Source organism: Stomoxys calcitrans, chromosome 2 (assembly GCF_963082655.1).
Source record: "Stomoxys calcitrans chromosome 2, idStoCalc2.1, whole genome shotgun sequence".
NCBI classification, from domain to species: Eukaryota; Metazoa; Arthropoda; class Insecta; order Diptera; family Muscidae; genus Stomoxys; species Stomoxys calcitrans.
This window is the reverse complement of record NC_081553.1, coordinates 148969703-148988782: the sequence shown is the minus strand read 5'-3', so window position 1 is coordinate 148988782 and position 19080 is coordinate 148969703. Positions and strand designations below refer to the sequence as shown.

General features: G+C 38.2%; 1 protein-coding gene across 5 annotated transcripts in view; it reads right to left on the bottom strand.

Annotated features, from left to right (window-relative positions):
* Window positions 1-19080, bottom strand: part of LOC106084621 (tudor domain-containing protein 1) — a 787010-nt gene that overhangs the window by 136991 nt on the left and 630939 nt on the right. For all 5 annotated transcript variants that reach the window (XM_059361948.1, XM_059361946.1, XM_059361947.1 and 2 more), the window contains exons 5-7: window positions 16496-16638; window positions 15812-16435; window positions 15618-15749 (exon numbers count right to left, since the gene is read on the bottom strand). In XM_059361948.1, coding sequence (XP_059217931.1) covers window positions 15618-15749; window positions 15812-16435; window positions 16496-16638 — 899 coding nt within the window. The remainder of the gene's footprint in view (window positions 1-15617; window positions 15750-15811; window positions 16436-16495; window positions 16639-19080) is intronic.

Sequence of the window (19080 nt, the reverse complement as noted above, 5' to 3'; positions counted from 1 at the left end):
GTTTATTTTTTATTTGCGTTTGCATGGTAGATAAACCAAAAAATCAAGATTACATTGGTGCGCCAGCGCCAGATTGCTTAATGCTGACAAAAAAATTTTATATTTTCAGTAATCCAGCGGATTCAATGGTTTATGAACAAATAAAACGCTCTTCCCGCTAAATGTTTTGTATATTAATGTTGACCAACACTAACACTAAAACCCATGCAAAAAAATCAAACATCAACAAAACAAAAAAATTTGGTATTTTAATTAGAAACTAGAATAAGGTATGTAAGTACTCAGATTCCTTTTTTCGGTTGGTGATACTCTTTTTATTCGCCACAACATACGTTAAGTACAAACATGTGATTTCATTATGCTTTTCATTCACAATCCAACTTTATTGCAAGCATTATACGAATAAACAGCCCCTAAATAGATCAATTTGTAAACCAATCAGTTTGAAAGAAATAAAGGAACGGAAGAAATGATTCTTCAGCGAGTTTATTTTCACCACTACCTGTCATTTTTTATGCCACATGACTCCCCTATCTCGACCTAAAGAAATACAGAATTTATGTTCCTTTCTCCATTCGTTATCTCATGTTAAACAATTAACTAAACTTCACATGAACCATGATATAAACGTCTTTAAGCCTGCTCTCACTTTCACTTATCCATTTATTTGATTGATGCTAATGGATTGGGATTGGATGTGAAGAAATTATAGGAACGTAAAATGTTTCTGCTTTGCGTTGCTTGGCTTTGGTTTGGTTGACTTTGCTCTGTGTTGCTTTTCGTTGATTCGTTTTGCTTTGTTGCGTTGTTGGATTCGTATTAATTTGTTTCTTGCTTTGTTTTGATAGGTTATGTTATGTTTTGTGCAATCCAAAGAATTGTGGAACTCATCCACAACTTCTGGAAAAAGACGTAAAAGAAGCACTTATTCATCATTTCTAAGAGATCCTTTCATTTTGCGAAGTTATAGAGAATGGAATAAAATTAAAAGGATTCGGGCGTGGATACAAAATTTGGCTTCAATTTCAAGACCAAGAGAGGAGAAACGCTCCATTAAATTACCCTTAATAGAATACCCTGCCGCCCCGTCATGGCATCCTATGACCATACCATTACTTTGAAAAACCGCCAAACTAGCATATACGTCAACCAAGATAATATGGACTCAAGTGACAGATCTTTGAAAGCAGAGTATGAATCTAACAATAATATTAAAGGCCACGAACATACAAACCGACCGGAACACTATGAGAATTAATTGAAAGGAGTTGGATAGTAAAGTTCGAATCTGATACACGATTTTGGGGATAAGGCAACAAAACACCCATGCGGACTTGTTGGCAAATCAGAACAATGTAGAACTCAAATGAAGCGATTTCAGATTAGAGTACGAAACCAACATTTGGTGTTTGGGGTACTTTTCAGGAAGGTGAGAACAATTAAAATAATTCTGATTCGAGAAGGACCACCCAGCAAACAATTTTTCCTGTCGTGGAAGCAATACGAAAATATTCTAGCATACTAATGCGCATTTTAATGTAAAGTAATATTCTTTAAAATTTTTGCAGAAAAAAATGGTTTTAACATACTTTTGTGCAGTAATCTATTACATAGGGTACGCATGAAACATGGCTTCAAAGTATGGTAAAGACTTATTTGTTTAGCATCCATATTGCTTCTGATCAGCAGTTGTGTATTTTAATAAAGTTTTAAGCTCATTTAACGAAGATCAAGTTTAGCAAGAAATTCGTCCTTTAGGAAAGCTGAAAATTGGCACGATCTTTATCCGCGTGCTTTACAGAAAGTTTAGTATATTCAGTTGAATTTGTTGTTTGTTGCAGTATTCTTAAAAGATTTTGGACTAAATTCAAATTTAAATACTTTTATTTTATTTCATTTATTATTTTAATTAATTACTATAAAACTCCCATCCCATGGCAGCCGGTTGTACGTACCGGATTGACCCGATGGAATATTCATCGGCAAGGGCTGCCGCCTCAGTGTACGTGTTCGTCTTTTTTCGTCATGGGAGAGGCACATCCCGGAGTGCCTTCTCCGTATGCTTTTGGTCCGTGCCGGGATTGAAAAGAACCCCGGACCCTGGTTCTGTTCCGTTTGCCAGAACCGCCTTCATCATCGGTCAGTGTCGGTGAGGTGTAACAGGTGCTTGGAGTGGGTACATTTCCGTTCTTGCTCTGGCCTAACTTCGCTACGGGAGTATAGTCATACTGGCTATGTCGCTAGGTGCTGTGCGAACACAGCCAGCAGTGGGTCACAAGCGTCGCCGTCGTCGCCTTCGGCGTCCTCGTCGTCGGACTATGTGACCCCCCCGACCTCTCCCGTACGGCAATTTATGCAAAGACAGCACCCTAGCCCTACTATTGCCAGGCCAGTGTCGGGAAATGTATCGTTCCTGCAGTTAAACTGCAATGGACTGCGAGGCAAGATTGATGAGATTGTGGATTTTATGAGTCGGAAGAGCATATCGGTCGCAGCGATCCAGGAGACAAAGCTGACTAACACCTGCAGCTTGCACAGTTGTCACGGCTACAATGTGCTACGTAAGGATCGCTCAAGGAATGGAGGTGGGGGATTGGCCTTCGTTATACACCATTCCGTGCAGTATAGACCTATCTCGCCTGCGCTTGACGCTAGTGACCCATACATGGAATGTATGGGGGTAGCAGTCAAGTCTGGTACTGCCGAGATAGAGATATACAACGTGTATATACCGCCGGTTGGCAGCTGTGTCCCGATTAATGGCCAGGCCTACAGCCCCGACATAAGTGGGTTGCTATCTGGCCATAGTCGTCTGGTTCTGGGGGATTTCAATGCACATCACTCGTCATGGCATTCTCCCCTAGGCAACGACCAGCGTGGCATAGCTTTGGCAGAGCAGATAGATAGCTCCACGTTTTGCACGGTGAATGAGGATGCCCCCACTAGGATTACGAGGAGGTGCAGCAGCTCGCCAGACATCTCAATCGCATCCCCTGATCTCCTGAGTGACGTATCCTGGCAAGCCGTCATCTCTTTGGGGTCAGACCACCTCCCCATAATCCTCACCATCGACCGACCACCCGACTTCATAACCTCTGAGCGCCGAACGTTCATCAACTATAAGAAGGCCAATTGGACTGGCTTCAGAGAGTATACCAATCGCCGCTTCAATGAACTGCCACCCCCCTCTGATGTGCTTGTGGCCGAGAGGAAATTCCGAGACATCATCAACGCAGCAGCCGCTCGCTTTATACCAGCCGGTCGAATACCGCAAGTGCGACCCAATTTCCCGGCGCAAGCAGTGGTACTCGCAGACGAGCGTGATGGGATTCGTGCTATGGACCCCGCTAACCCCAGAATCAGCGAGCTGAATCTGGAAATAAACAGGGTAGTCAACGAACATAAGCGGAATTTGTGGCTGGAACACTTGGAGCAATGTAACTTAGGCACCGGTGCAGGCAAATTGTGGGCCACTGTTAAGTCTCTCTCGAACCCCGGTAGACGGGACGACAGGACCTCAGTCACTTTTGGCGAGTTAACCGTGACTGATCCGAAGAGATGCGCCAGGTTGTTCAACCGTCAATTTATCGTGCATCCCGAGAGAGACAGGGCAAGGAGGAGAGCCATTCGCCGTATTCGTGGTCTCCGAGCCGATGAACAGCCATCACAATTTACCGTGGGCGAAGTTACAAATGTCATCCGTGGCGCCAAATCTTCCAAGGCGTTGGGCCCCGACGGAATCTCTACATTGATGCTGAAGAATCTGGATTTACCTGGAGTTGAGTACCTTACCACTGTCCTTAACCTGTCATTGAACACTCTTATAGTTCCCGATGTCTGGAAAATGGGCAGAGTGATCCCGCTACTGAAGCCTGGTAAAGACCCGAGTTTGGGGGAGTCGTACAGACCGATCTCCCTTCTCTCACCAGTGGCTAAGACGCTTGAGGCATTACTCCTCCCGAGCCTCGTAGGAGAATTTCCATTCGCCGAGCATCAACACGGATTTCGGAGACTGCACAGCACAACAACAGCTTTGCATGCCATCACCACACACATTTGCCGTGGCTTCAATCAACCCAGGCCATGTGATAGGACGGTCCTCGTGGCATTGGACCTATCGAAGGCATTCGACACGGTCAGCCATGCCAAATTATTTGAGGACATCGCCAACACGTCCCTCCAGCCAGGCCTTAAACGTTGGGTCGCGAATTATCTGTGTGGCCGCCAGTCATTTGTGGAATTTAGGGATAAGAAGTCAAAACACCGTAGAGTGAAACAGGGAGTTCCCCAAGGCGGGGTGATATCTCCGGCTCTGTTTAACCTCTACCTTTCCTCCATCCCACCTCCTCCAGACGGCATAGAGATCGTATCATATGCGGACGACTGTACGATCTTGGCATCAGGCCCCCCACCCATTGATGACATCTGCGATAGGCTGAACGTCTACCTCAACGAGCTTGCCTCATATTTCGCTGCAAGAAATCTGAAGATATCCGCCACCAAATCTTCAGCCACACTGTTCACTACAAATACGCGTGAGGTGAATTCTGAGCTGACTGTGATGGTCGATGGAGAATTGATTCCGACCATCAAGTGTCCCAAAATACTTGGCGTCACATTTGACAGCTCCTACACCTTCTCCCCACATGCCACAGCAATCTGCAATAAAGTCAAAAGTAGAAACAAGGTCCTCAAGTCACTCGCCGGCAGCACTTGGGGTGCAGACAAAGAAACCTTGTTGACCACGTACAAAGCAATTGGCCGGTCTGTGGTAAGTTATGCAGCGCCAGTGTGGTCACGTCAGCTTTGTGACACGCAGTGGAATAATATTCAGATCTGTCAGAATGCCGCCCTCCGAACTGCGACGGGCTGCCTCCTTAGTTCTCATGTGGACCACCTCCACCAGGAGACAAAGATCCTACCAGTGCGAAGACATAACTACATGCTGTCTAAGCAATACCTTTTGGGCTGTTATCGCAGAAATCATCCAAATCATCATCTTGTGGATAGATACCCACCGCCCAGAAGCCTTAAGGTAGATCTACATGATCTAGAGCGTGAGGTCCAGCGCTACAAGAGAGAACCTCTAGATCAAGCGGCATATCAAGCGGGTCTGAACAACATTCATGCAGACACGGTAGCAGACGCGTTAACTGGCTACCGGGTGAATGTAGTCCTTGGAGAACGACCGCCACCCATTGCACCCGAAGAAATCGACCTCCCCCGGCAAACCAGAGTGATTCTGGCTCAATTACGTTCCGGCAGATGCAGCCGCCTCAATTCCCACAGAGCTAGGATTGATGCCGACGTGCAAGATGTATGTCCCGACTGTAACCAGGGACCGCACGATACACGTCACCTGTTTAACTGCCCGGCCAGACCCACTCGACTCAGACCCAGATCCCTGTGGACGCACCCCATCTTAGTCGCGGAGTTCCTGGGTCTTGACACTCAACAGAATCAAGCAGACGAAAGATAGTACACAATAAACTGCTACAACAACAACAACAACTATAAAACGCCATCTGAGTCTGAGCTTTGTATGTTAAGGACAATTTTTTTAAATTACACACAGCAAATAAAAACAAAATAATAAAAAAAAGTAAAAATGCGTTAGGTTCAGCCGGGCTGCACTTTGGATACCCGCCACCTCGGGTAAATATGTAAACCACCTTTCGTCAAAATCCGGTGCAAAAGGCATACCTTATGCCCAATAGCAGCTATATCGAAATATTTTCCGATTTGGACCATATACTAATAAGTACAAGTCATTGTTCAATTGTGTATAAAACAATTAAAAACAAATCGATCTGAACCATATACGACACAGATGTCGAAAAGCCTAACATAAGTCGCAGTGTCAAATTTCAGTGAAATCGGATTATAAATGCGCCTTTCGTACGCCAGCTATATTTAATATGTCGAGGGGCTTAACCTAACTCACTGTCCCAAATTTCGGCGACATCGGAAAATAAATGCACCGTTTAGGGCCCAAAAACTTAAATCGGGAGATCTGTCTATATGGCAGCTATATCCAAATCTGGACCGATCTGAACCAAATTGAAGAAGGATTTTGAAGGTCCTAACACAACTCACTGTCCCACATTTCGGCGACATCGGACTATAAATGCGCCTTTTATGGGCCCAAAACCTTAAATCAAGAGATCGGTCTATATGGCAGCCAAATTAAAAAAAAAAAATTCGAAGGGCATAACACAACCCTCTGTCCCAAATTTCGGCGACATTGGACAATAAATACACCTTTTATTGGCGCAAGACCTTAAATCGATAGATCGGTCTATATGGCAGCTATATCCAAATCTGGACCGATCTATGCCAAATTAAAAAAAAAATGTCGAAGGGCATAACACAACCCTCTGTCCCAAATTTCGGCGACATTGGACAATAAATACACCTTTTATTGGCGCAAGACCTTAAATCGAGAGATCGGTCTATATGGCAGCTATATCCAAATCTGGACCGATCTGAGCCAAATTAAAGAAGGGTGTTGAAGGGCCTAACATAACCGACTGTCCCAAATTTTGGCAAAATCGGTCAATAAATACGCCTATTATTGGCGCAAGATTTTAAATCGAGAGATCGGTCTATAGGGCAGCTATATCCAAATCTGGACCGTTCTGAGCCAAATAAAAGACGGATATCGGAGGGCCTAACACAACTCACTGTCCCAAATTTCACCAAACTCGGATAATAAATGTGGGTTTTATGGGCCTAAGACCCTAAATCGGCGCCTTAGACCCTAAATCGGCGGATCGGTCTATATGACAGCTACATCAAAATCTGGACCGATCTGCGCCAAATTGAAGAAGGATATCGGAGGGCCTAACACAACTAACTGTCCCGAATTTCAGCAAAATCGGATAATAAATATGGCTTTCATGGGCCTAAGACCCTAAATCGGCGGATCGATCTATGTGGGGGCTATATGAAGATATAGTCTGATATAGCCCATCTTCGAACTTTACCTGGCTAGATCGTCTTAGATTTTTACGCTGATCAGGAATATATATACGGAAATGGATATATCGGAAATGGATATATCGATGTGTTGCAAACGGAATGAAAAAATGAATATACCCCCATCCTTCAGTGGTGGGTATAAAAACATTTATTTTTTGGGGCATTAGTCGCAGAAAACTGGGTATTCATTGACAACATTCCTTGCACGAAAAATGTAAATTAAATTTGTGCTGCTAATGTTCCATTTTTGATGTTAAACAAAAAGCACATTTTAGATCTTTAAACAATCGCATTTAAGTGGGACATCGCCCACAAAAATCATGCATGCCGGAAGCAACTGTGTATGCTAATGTCACGATAGTTTTAACTTACACTATTGCATCCAGGGGTGTAATATTTTCTGCTGGGCAATGGCCCTGGGAGCCGGCTTCATAATATTTAAAGCGAAATTTTTTAAAGCAACTTTATGGTTTAGCGAAACATACCAGCTATCAATTTTATAAATACAAATTGAATTAATTTCTTTGTTATAAAGGTTTATTCGAAATAGAACTGGGATCATTAAAGTTGTTCGATTTTCTACCACTACTGTGGTACAGGGTATCATAACTGCGCATTTATTTGCAACGCTAAGAATTGGAAGAGATATATGCATAGTTAAGTATATCGATAGGTTTAGGATCACTTCCTGATTCGAAATACAGATGTCCGCCTGGCTGTCTGATTATCTCTCCATGTATTCTTGTTATTAAGGTACAGGTCCTATTCCTTGTCCGATTGGCGTATAACTTTGCTCATGTCAGTTCCTCCGGCCCAAAGAACGAACGCTACTGACTTTGCAAGATTTCGGTTCAGATTCAGATATAGCTCCCATATGTATCTTTCATCCTATGTGTCCAGTAATGACTGTAGTTGCCGAATTTTTTATTCGATCTTTGCAATCATATAGAACAAGAGGTTCTCTTTGATATTCCAACGTGTGTGAAAAATTTCAAACAAATTTTTTATTCGATCTTTGCAATCATATAGAACAAGAGGTTCTCTTTGATATTCCAACGTGTGTGAAAAATTTCAACAAAATCTGTTTAGATCTAGATATAGCTCCCATATTTTTCATCCGATATGATCTTCAATGGCTCCGATCTTTGCAAAATTTGGCACGAGGGGGTTTTGTTGGAAGTCTAAAAGGGGGTGCAACTTTTCATCAAAATCTGTGTAGATTTGGATATTTCTTCTGTATATATTTAAATCTGATAAGCCCTTGTTTTTCTGTTCTCTCGATAAACTTTCTTGAGTTCATAAAAAGCTTATTTTTGTTCCGTTGTTTTTTTTTAAATTTGTTTTTTCATTTTAGAGCTGTAACTTATATTAGATTTGTTAACACTCGAACCAATTTTAGTTCAAATCAGTCAATATTAAAGTGTAGCTGTAATATACGAGATCTGATCTAAAACTATGGCGAACTTTAAACATTTCTAAAAAATAGTTTATTAATTCAGAAATATCTATTTTGATTCAATGAATGTCGTTTTTGAATGTTACGGATATTTCTTTATAAAGGGTGATTTTTTTGAGGTTAGGATTTTCATGCATTAGTATTTGACAGATCACGTGGGATTTCAGACATGGTGTCAAAGAGAAAGATGCTCAGTATGCTTTGACATTTCATCATGAATAGACTTACTAACGAGCAACGCTTGCAAATCATTGAATTTTATTACCAAAATCAGTGTTCGGTTCGAAATGTGTTCAAATTTTGACAAATTTTGTTCAGCGATGAGGCTCATTTCTGGTTGAATGGCTACGTAAATAAGCAAAATTGCCGCATTTGGAGTGAAGAGCAACCAGAAGCCGTTCAAGAACTGCCCATGCATCCCGAAAAATGCACTGTTTGGTGTGGTTTGTACGCTGGTGGAATCATTGGACCGTATTTTTTCAAAGATGCTGTTGGACGCAACGTTACGGTGAATGAACACATTTCGAACCGAACACTGATTTTGGTAATAAAATTCAATGATTTGCAAGCGTTGCTCGTTAGTAAGTCTATTCATGATGAAATGTCAAAGCATACTGAGCATCTTTCTCTTTGACACCATGTCTGAAATCCCACGTGATCTGTCAAATACTAATGCATGAAAATCCTAACCTCAAAAAAATCACCCTTTAGTAACTAAATTTGTCAATGAATGAATCGGTATTGTTCAAAAAGTATAACAGTTCATTTTTCATGAATATCCAATTTGGACCACCGATAACCGTTGCTTTTGTCCAAGGTAGCTTCACCTCATAACATAGTCAATATTGGAATTAATACTGTTTTTTTTTTTTTTGTTTTTCTCAAGCTCCTATAAATCGACCTCTATCATCAGAAATTAACTTTAAAAGAAAGCCAAAAGTGTTTTAATTTATTAAGCTCTTCACACTTTGTGGTTTAAAACTTTAAAAAAGTTTGTGGCAGTGCCTGTTTATTTAAAAACGGAGATATAATTGTTCGTATAAAATGCCATTGAACGAATTTGTAAACATAGCAACAAAATAAACCAATTGAGAAGTCATTAAATAGCTAAAATACCACAAGTGATCTAGAGCCAAAGAAAAAGATCAGAGAAGCTTTTAGCTGCGAAGTGTTAACATAAAATAATTAATTCTACCAATAATTACAACCATAAGTCCTCCAAACGTTTCACATGTGTTTAAGCCATCAGCAGTTAACATTAACATTTGAATCTAAAAGTGCACTACAAAAAACATAAAAGCATCTTATCTAGACACAAACAACTAACTTTCTGATCTGTTCAAAACCAAATTGTTCTGTAAAAAAAAAACTGGAGGAACCAACGGTTGCTTGCTGGTTTTGCTATGCCACCGATCACGCTAAGTGTGTCGAACTAGTCGCTAGAACTGCAGACAACTTACGCGAGGATAATAGCCTTCGCTGATGCTGTAACGACTGTAACGACCCCTCACCTGTAACGACTGTACCCCCAAACAGCTACAGGTTACTGCACCCAAAAAGACCGTGTTTGCGGCTAGGTTCGCGGCTGAAACAACTGTTGGAGATGTCTCTTTTTATATCAAATCTACAATAAATTGCGAAAGTCGATTTAAATATCTTTTAATTTCAATACCCGGACAGACGAAGCAAACTATCATTTAGAATTATTGTTCCCGAGAAAATTTTTGACACCGTAGTAAATTCAAATTTTTGGCCACATAAAGCACTTATTAAAAAATACATCTATAACGATATTCCCCGTAATGATGTTGCTATTTTGCCACATACCTTGAATAATTTTCCAAAAAACTAGAAACTTCTTTTAATATATATCAAAACGTTAGAGGCATAAATACTAAATTATCTACTCTTTTTTCATATAGCTTTGATTTTCACATTATTGCTTCACAATAAGGTTTACGGTATGGAGATCTTTTGTTCAAAGTAGATTTTCGGGACAACAATACTGAGAAAACTGGCGGTGGTGTGCTGATTGCAGTATACGCCAGATTACATCCGAGCAGATAACAATTGCATGCATGTCTGGTATTGAAATTTTGGTTGTTAAAATTCTTTTGAAGAATGTATCATTATTTGTCTCTTGTTCTTACATTCCACCTTCATTCGACATTGAGACTTATTGGAAACACGTTGAAGCTATTAGATCTGCTTTTCAAAAATCCTCTTCAACTGACACTTTGATTGTCCTAATAGTTTAATACCAGCTGTTACTAGTGGTATTTCTAGCGATTTCTTTGTTCGACTTCGGACTCTTTCAGATCAATAATGTATATAATTCGTTTGGTAATTTACTCGATCTCATATTCGTCAATCATACATCCGAAATTTCTTTATCATCTTCCAATCCAGTTACTTATCCAGAATCGTTTCCATCCTAACCTAAACATTACTATTTCTATCCCAACAAAAATTCTCCTAAATGTCCCTCCCCTAGAAAAGAATAATGCTTCGCTAAAACTGATTAACTAACCTCAGATCCCTGCTTTCTGCCACTAATTGGGATAACGTTTTAAGATCCGATATATTGATGAAAATTTATCAAAATTTTACTCTATTCTATAGGAATGCTTTGATAAGTCAGTCCCTTGAATTATTGTAGGTGACAATTCTTGACCACCTTGGAATACAAGAAATTTATGGAAACTAAAAAATAACAAAAATTTACTAAATATATAAGAAATTTAAAAAAACGGGAACTACAAGATCAAAGTGAAATAGGGAAAACAAGATGGTTCATCGCAATTACTAAGGGAGTGAAGATAAAGTCCCCGAGTTAAAGTCTCGTTCTTGTCTTGGATAAACTACTTATACAGCAAGTTAAAGTCTCTTATAACTGTTATAAAAAAGACATTAACTGTGAAAACAAAGTCCTCGCCTAAAGTCTTGTTAAAAAATGTTATAAAAATAATTTTGTACACGGGCTGTTTAGCCAGAAACTTTCATAAAAGTTAATGATATATAGCTGATGTATTAGAAAAAGGCAAAAATATAAGAGGTAATTAAAAAAACATATGAAATAAAAAGTAATAAGAAAATTAAATAATGAAAAAAATACAAATAAATTTTTTCGGATTTATTTTCTATATCCGAAATGAGGTAATGTAGAACATGTAATTAAACATTTGCAGAAGGCATTTGGATTTAAAAAAGTGCAAAACACCAATTTGATGAGATGGGCCTTAAGGAGCCTTCATTTTGTCCGCTAGGTCATAAGGGCCCCACAACAAGCCGATTTCTGTCATATAAGAGTTTAGTGTAAAACCGATATGCAAAATTTTTTTTTATTGGTAAAATTAGGACTTGTGAAAAGACCTAATATACATTTTTAGCAAGTATTTTGACCCAAGAAAAAACCAAAAATACTAATTTCTTCCGCTATTTGTAAGAGGTCTATGCCAAATTTTTATTGGTAAAATAAGGTCTTGTGAAAAGACATAATATAAATTTTTAACAAGTATATGGACACAAGAAAAAATTAAAAATACTAATTTTTTCCGCTAGACCGTAGGGGCCCCACAAGAGGCCGATTTCTGGCATATAAGAGCTCATTGTAAGAGGTCTATGACAAATTTATTTTTAATTGGTAAAATAAGGTCTTGTGAAAAGGCCTAATACACATTTTTATCAAGTATTTGGTCATAAGAAAAAACCAAAACCAGTAAGGAAAGGCAAAAGTCAGGCGGATCCGACTATATACTACTCTACACCACCTAGTGTACGCAGTACTTTTTGTATATAGAGCTAATCGCGAAATCTAGTCAGACTCTAATTTGGATACAAAATTTTGCACACATAAAGCACCTCATGCCAAATTTTGAAATGATCGGAACAAAATTGTGGCTTCTACATCCTTAAAAGTCCATATCCGACGAAAGATATACATGGTAGCTATATCTAAATCTGAACCGATTTTTTTCACATTCAATAACGTTTTTCCTTGGGCCAAAAAAGAGACTTATGCAAAATTTCATGACAATCGAACAATAAATGCGTCCTGTAACTTGATCACAAGAGTACAGGGACGGACAGACGGACATAGCTAAATCGAATCAGGAAGTGATTCTAAGCCGATCGGTATACTTATCAATGGGTCTCTTCTCCTTCAAAGCGTTGCAAACAAATGCACAAAGTTATAATACCCTGTACCACAGTGGTGGTGTAGGGTATAAATAGTCATTTTGTCCGGGATCCCTTAGGGGGCCCACCCTTGAAAAACGTTCGATTATTTAAAACCTTTTTCGGTATTCAAGTTCTAAGGACTCCACTTCATTGAAGCCTCTAACTAAATTTGGTAGAATACAATAGTGCTCTACCAAGTTTAGTTAAAAAAAATTTCCAAAAAAATATATTTTATAACAACCTGGTCTAACCTGGTTTTGAACCCCGGACCTTCGGCTTTGAAATTGCATGCGCTTCCTCTGTGATAAAAGAAGACAGATCAACTGTATCGGTAATATATGCAATTGTTCATGACCGTCACCAAGCGGTTGTGGTGTAGAGGATAAAGCGATTGGTTGTCTGTCAACCGACTTGGATTCGATTCCTGTGCGGGTTGAAATTATTTTTTAAACAATATTATGGTGGTGGTGGCATTAAACAGTATTATGGGATTAAATCCTGGAGGTGGCATTACATGCTATTTATGTAAATATATAATGTGAGTAACAAGTAGTAGTAATGGAATATATGAAAAATTGATTTAAATATGGGGTTTTTACAATCCATGCATATAACCGATCTCTATGACAAAAAATCTATCTTTGTATTTGATTTAACTAAACATAATCGATGTTTGTATCCGATTACAATAAAAAAATCTATGTTTGAATCTGATTTCAATCAGAAAACAAACCTTTTCCAAGTACGTTTGGAAGTATTGTTTGGTATGTATTTTCAATTATTCTAATCATTAAGCAACAATTTAGACCGTTCTTATATTCTTTCTTTTCTTCAAACGCCAATTTTCTTACCTCTCGTCTGTAGAAGGAGCGTCACTTTATAGGCAGTTACAGGATATAGGCAGTTACAGGACGCATTTATAGTCAGATTATCATGAATTTTTGCATAAGTCTCTTTTTTGGCCCAAGGACAAACGCTGTTGAATTTGAAAAATGTTCAAAAAATCGGTCCAGATTTAGATATAGCCACCATATAGATCTTTCACATCTCTGCAATATAGGGCGTGAGATGTTCTATGTTATTTCCCAGCATGTGTCATCAAAATTGGCACAGATTTCGATATAACTCCCATAAAATCATTTATCCGATATGGCCTTTTAAGGGTGTGGAAGTCCAAATTTGTTGTCCTATCGCACGAAAATCTTAGAAGGTTGTGTTTGATATTTCAATAGGTATCCAAATTAGAGTCTGACGAGATTTCGCGATAAGTTCTGCATATAAAGTAGTTCAAGTAGTATAAAGTACTGCATACACTAGGTGGTGTAGGGTATTATATAGTCGGATCCGCCCGACTTTTGCCTTTCCTTACTGATTTTGGTTTTTTCTGGTGATCAAATACTTGCTAAAAATGCATAAAAGGTCTTTTCACAAGACCTTATTTCGCCAATAAAAAATTAATTCGGTATAGAGCTCTTACAAACAACTCTTATACGCAAGACATCGCATTGCTGTGGGGCCTCTATGATCTAGCGGACAAAATTACTATTTTTTGTTTTTTCTTGCGTCTACATACTTCCTAAAAATGCACATTAGATCTTTTCACAAGACCTTAATTGGCCCACATAAAATAAATTCTAAATGTAGCTTTTATATCCACGAAATTGGCCGGATGTGGGCTCCTTAAGGCCCAACTCACCAAATTGGTGTTTTTCATTTTTTTTAAATCCAAATACCTTTTGCAAATGTTTAATTACTTATTCTAAACTACCACATTTCGGATATAGAAAATAAATCCGAAAAAATGTACATATTTGTATTTTTTTTTTATTATTTTATTTTCTTATTACTTTTTATTTCATGTTTTTTTTTTTTAAATTACTTTTTGTATTTATTGACTTTTTCTAATAAATCAGCTATATCATTAATTTTTATGAAAGTTTCTGGCTAAACAGCCCGTGTACAAAATTATTTTTATAACACTTTTCAACAAGACATTAGGCGAGGACTTTGTCTTCACAGTTAAAGTCTTTTTTTAATAACAGTTATACGAGACTTTAACTTTCTGTATAAGTAGTTTAGTCAAGACAAGAACGAGACTTTAATTCGGGGACTTTATCTTCACTCCCTTTACGAGGACGTTTTCTTCTTAGTGTGTGGCCTTTCAGAGAGCATATAGTATGCTGCCAAGATTGGCCAATGGGCTTGATGTAAATCCCCAAAATATAATGTTGGTGCTATTCACCAATATGAAGTCATTTTATGTGTTTACGGCCCTCTCCTAGATGGGTTGGAACAATCGCTCTCACAACTGATAAGGCTTCTAATAAGCAATTGCAATGTCGGGACTTTGAAATCGCCCTGGTTGACTGTTGTGCACCTATTGAAGCACTGCCTGAATTGTTTCAGGATAATGGTTGAATGAACACCTTTATTTCTGTCAAAATTATTTTCAGGTACATAGTTCTTTCGCCATTTTTGAATGCGATAGGAGCTTGAAAAGACAGATTGGGGGGAACTTCTTCGGGGGCGACGATAGCTGATGGCGATTGAGGTTGTTAGACGTAAACCATTATATAGCCTAAGTTCATTCGGTCAATTCCTAAAATATTTATTTTGAAGTTTTTATTTATATTTTTATAAGGCGAAATGATTTGACATATCAAATTCCATCAGCTGACCCTATTAAAAACGCCTTGATTTTACCCTAATATATTTCGTTTCTATGACATTGCTTCCTACTTTTTTTCCATACTACTCTAAAAAGGCTGCGAATATTTATTATTTTTAGTGTGACGCCTTTTATTTCGTTGCTTGAAATGTAACGGTATTACAAATAAAGTGGGTCAAAAAGCAATTGTCAAAAATCACGAAGGTACTTCAAACAAATGCAGTTGCTGCTATTGAAGAATGAATGCAAGTCAAAAGCAACGGATTTGTGAATGCTTAATAATAGTGAATTCCCTTCCGTTTTCATTGTTCACATGTATGTATATGTACTTACTTTTGAACGAGTTCAATTAGTAAACTCTTGGCGGCCTCCGACCAACGTTTGCCATTTGGCACTATATCCGCAATTGCACAACGCAAGGCAGCAAATGGTATATTCAAATGACCTTCCCGAAGATCACTGAGTCTAGAAAAAATAAAACGTCTCAAATGATAACCACATCATTTGCTTCAAAATCTGCAACTTACTTGTCGCTTGATACTTCTAAAAAGTTTCCCAAATCCAAAAGGAATACTTTGTATAGCTCATTGGAAAGAATCTTTTTTAACACGCTGCGGTACCATATCTTATCTCTCTCATTGTAAGCCATATAGTATTGGCCAACGGTAATATTTTGAATCGAACCAAGACGATGGTCCAGATACTCATCCGACAATTTTCGAATATTGGCTAAATCTCCCGGTTTGCAAATGAAAAAGTATTCGGGCGTTTTTACGTAAGCCACGCGGAACCTGTTGTCCGCAGATTTACACGAGCCATCATCAGTTGGATCTGACGAAACCCTGATAGACATAATTTCTTCAAAATCAGAACTGGTGCTACGAGAATTGTTTATCGTCTTCTGTTTAATTTGTTTCGGCTCTTGCAAAGAGAGCTGCTGGTCCTTTTGTTTTTTTAAATTTGGAGTGATGTTTGTCATCATTGAATTATCGCAACGAAAATTAGTCGAAGATCGTGAACTGGATGCATCCAAAATTGACATATTTGAGTCATCACTTATACTCCGGATCTGTACACATAGCATAGAATCATCGAAGTTGTGTATAATGTACTTGTGCAGGTCTTCAAAAGCACCTTTCTTTCCCTCAAAGCTTAAAATTTCAACAGTAAACACAAAATTAAGCAAAGCATTACAGAAGTTTAGCACTTACATGAACGGATTTGAAGGAGGCTTTAAGATATTCACTTGACAAGGGATGTGGTCCAACTGGTCATTGTACTTCAATAGTACCCTTCCAATATTAATGTTTGACGGCAGTTGGAACTGATACGATTCCAAATTCGCATACATTGCCTAAAGTGAGGGCGAATAAAATAATTTTTTAACATTTTCAAATGGATGTGGAACAAACATAAGCAAAATTAAGTTGACATAAAATGTGGTTTTCCATATCTAAACAATAACACGCACTAAATGAACAGGAAGAAAAATGTTATAGGTACATATGTCATTTTTAAACAACGGGAAAGCTGAAAAAATTGCTGTTTTAGCAAACATTTTGGTCCCCTATTTCAGCCAAAAAAAAAAAAATATACTATAAAAATCTGCTAAATTATTGAAGACGTAGTACTACTGAACTGACATCAGTTTTTGCTTTTTATTTTATGCTCATATTTATGTTTGAATACAATCTTTACTAGGGGGTCGAGCTAATGATCATGACAAACTACGTTGGAAGAGAAGATTTTAATTTTCGGAATATTATTAAGAAAGATATTTGCTGATCAACTCATCGAGGCAGCCGTTTTATAGATGTAATTGTTCTGATGATATCAGATAAGTGTCAGTGCTAGTTGTACCAAAATTGTATGAAGAATTATTTTTTGAGTAATATACGCTGGGACACATATCTCCATTTGCCTCCATCTCAGTCATGAATCTTCATAAACTCGACATGGATGCAACATTTATCATATTTCTGGTCTTCCTATGCAAATCTGCGGTGCATAACCGCAAGGTATTGTCCCCCTCTGCGCTTCTGCGAGGAAACACATTTTTTCAGTCAGACTGCTGAAATTGCAAACATTTAGCTATGACAGCAGAACTACTGCTGTAATGGCATAAATTAACTACACTCATAGAAAAAAGATTGCTGAAAATAGCAAAGACTGTAGTTCTGCTATTGTAGCAGTAGTTCTGCAATTTCAGAGCAGCAGGCTTACTGCTGAAGAGTCTATTGTTCGCTGAAAATGGCTGCTGCTTAATTGTGAAGGGGATGTTAGGAGAAAAAATAAAATACAAATATAAATGTGTGTCTCAGTTGAGGTTTATAATCACCACAGAATGTTTTCTTTCCATAATCTTTTTTCTTTAAATTTAGATACACAAATCCCATGCCAGTCATGTAAACATTAGTAAAGCAATAACAAAAAATGCGAGTGAGCTCAGCCACATTTCGAAATGTATACCAATTGATGGATCAGGCAGCTTCTTTACAGTAATATTCCACAAATTGTTTTGTTACATTAGTACGTTCAGTCGCAAGTGCACAAAGCTCCGTAAAAAACAGCCAAACATCGCAAAATAGCAACAGAATCTGTGCCATTCTCGGTTCACTCAAAACTTACTGTGTTCTGGTACAAAATAGCGTGCGGGCATGTATGGATTGCATTGTGAAACCGGTGATATTCCACTTCAATTAAATAATATTTTTTGGCTAACAAGCCTTAAAAACTGTGCTATAAAAATTTTACAAACAATAACCACTGCAACTGATAGAGACAGTAAAGAAAAAGTAAACAAGTACATCTGTTACACTCGTGCAGATAATTTGTTAGAGTTACCAGCTGATCCCAACTTACCCAGTAAGAACAGCCAATCGGCTGTTCTCAACTTACCCAGTAAGAACAGCCACCTGGCTGATCGAAACTAACCCGATAGGAACAACACTCTAAATAATAATATAAAAAAAAAAAAAAACAATGAGTTATCAAGATACACCGAGAAATAGCTTATCCGAATACAGGGTAAACCGAGTAAAAGAATTGGAAGCAATAAATGCGAACCTAGTACGGAGAGTCAATGAGCTCGAAAACTATGCCCATAATCTTCTTCAGGCGAATAATCAATTAAGGGAAGAAAATAATTCCCTTAGAAATGAAATTAACTCAAACTCTGATAGAATAATCGAATCACAAATTGAACAAAATTCTGATGATGACCCACCAGCAGACAAAAATATGCATGGTGAGTACTTCACGGATGAAGAAGAACTTAATCGTGAAACCGACTGGATAGTCCAAAGACACAAGAAGGGGAAAAAGAAACAAAGTTCAGAATTATCAACTCAGCCCTCCACCTCCAAGCACGCAGAAAAAATGCGCAACCAAGATAAAGAAAAAAGTAGTTATCAAAACAACCCACCTCCTATTATGGTGTCTTATGACAAAAATTACACTGATCTACATAATCTTGTTAAGAGATCAGTAAAAAACGCTTTCACAATTAAGCTTCTAAATAACAAGTCGTATAAGATAAATACTTTTGAAGCAAATGATTACCGAAATACCACCAAATCACTTACTGATTCAAACATTACATGGTACACATATGAAGACAAACAGCAAAGGCCAATTAGAGTAATGGCAAAAAGCCTGTCTCATACTTGTGACCCAAAGGAAATAATAGCTGATCTTAAGGATAAGGGTTTTAAGGTCGTGAATGTATTTAATAAAACCAAATATAAAACGAAAGAACCACTAGATATGTTTGTTTTGTCTTTCGATAATACAGAGG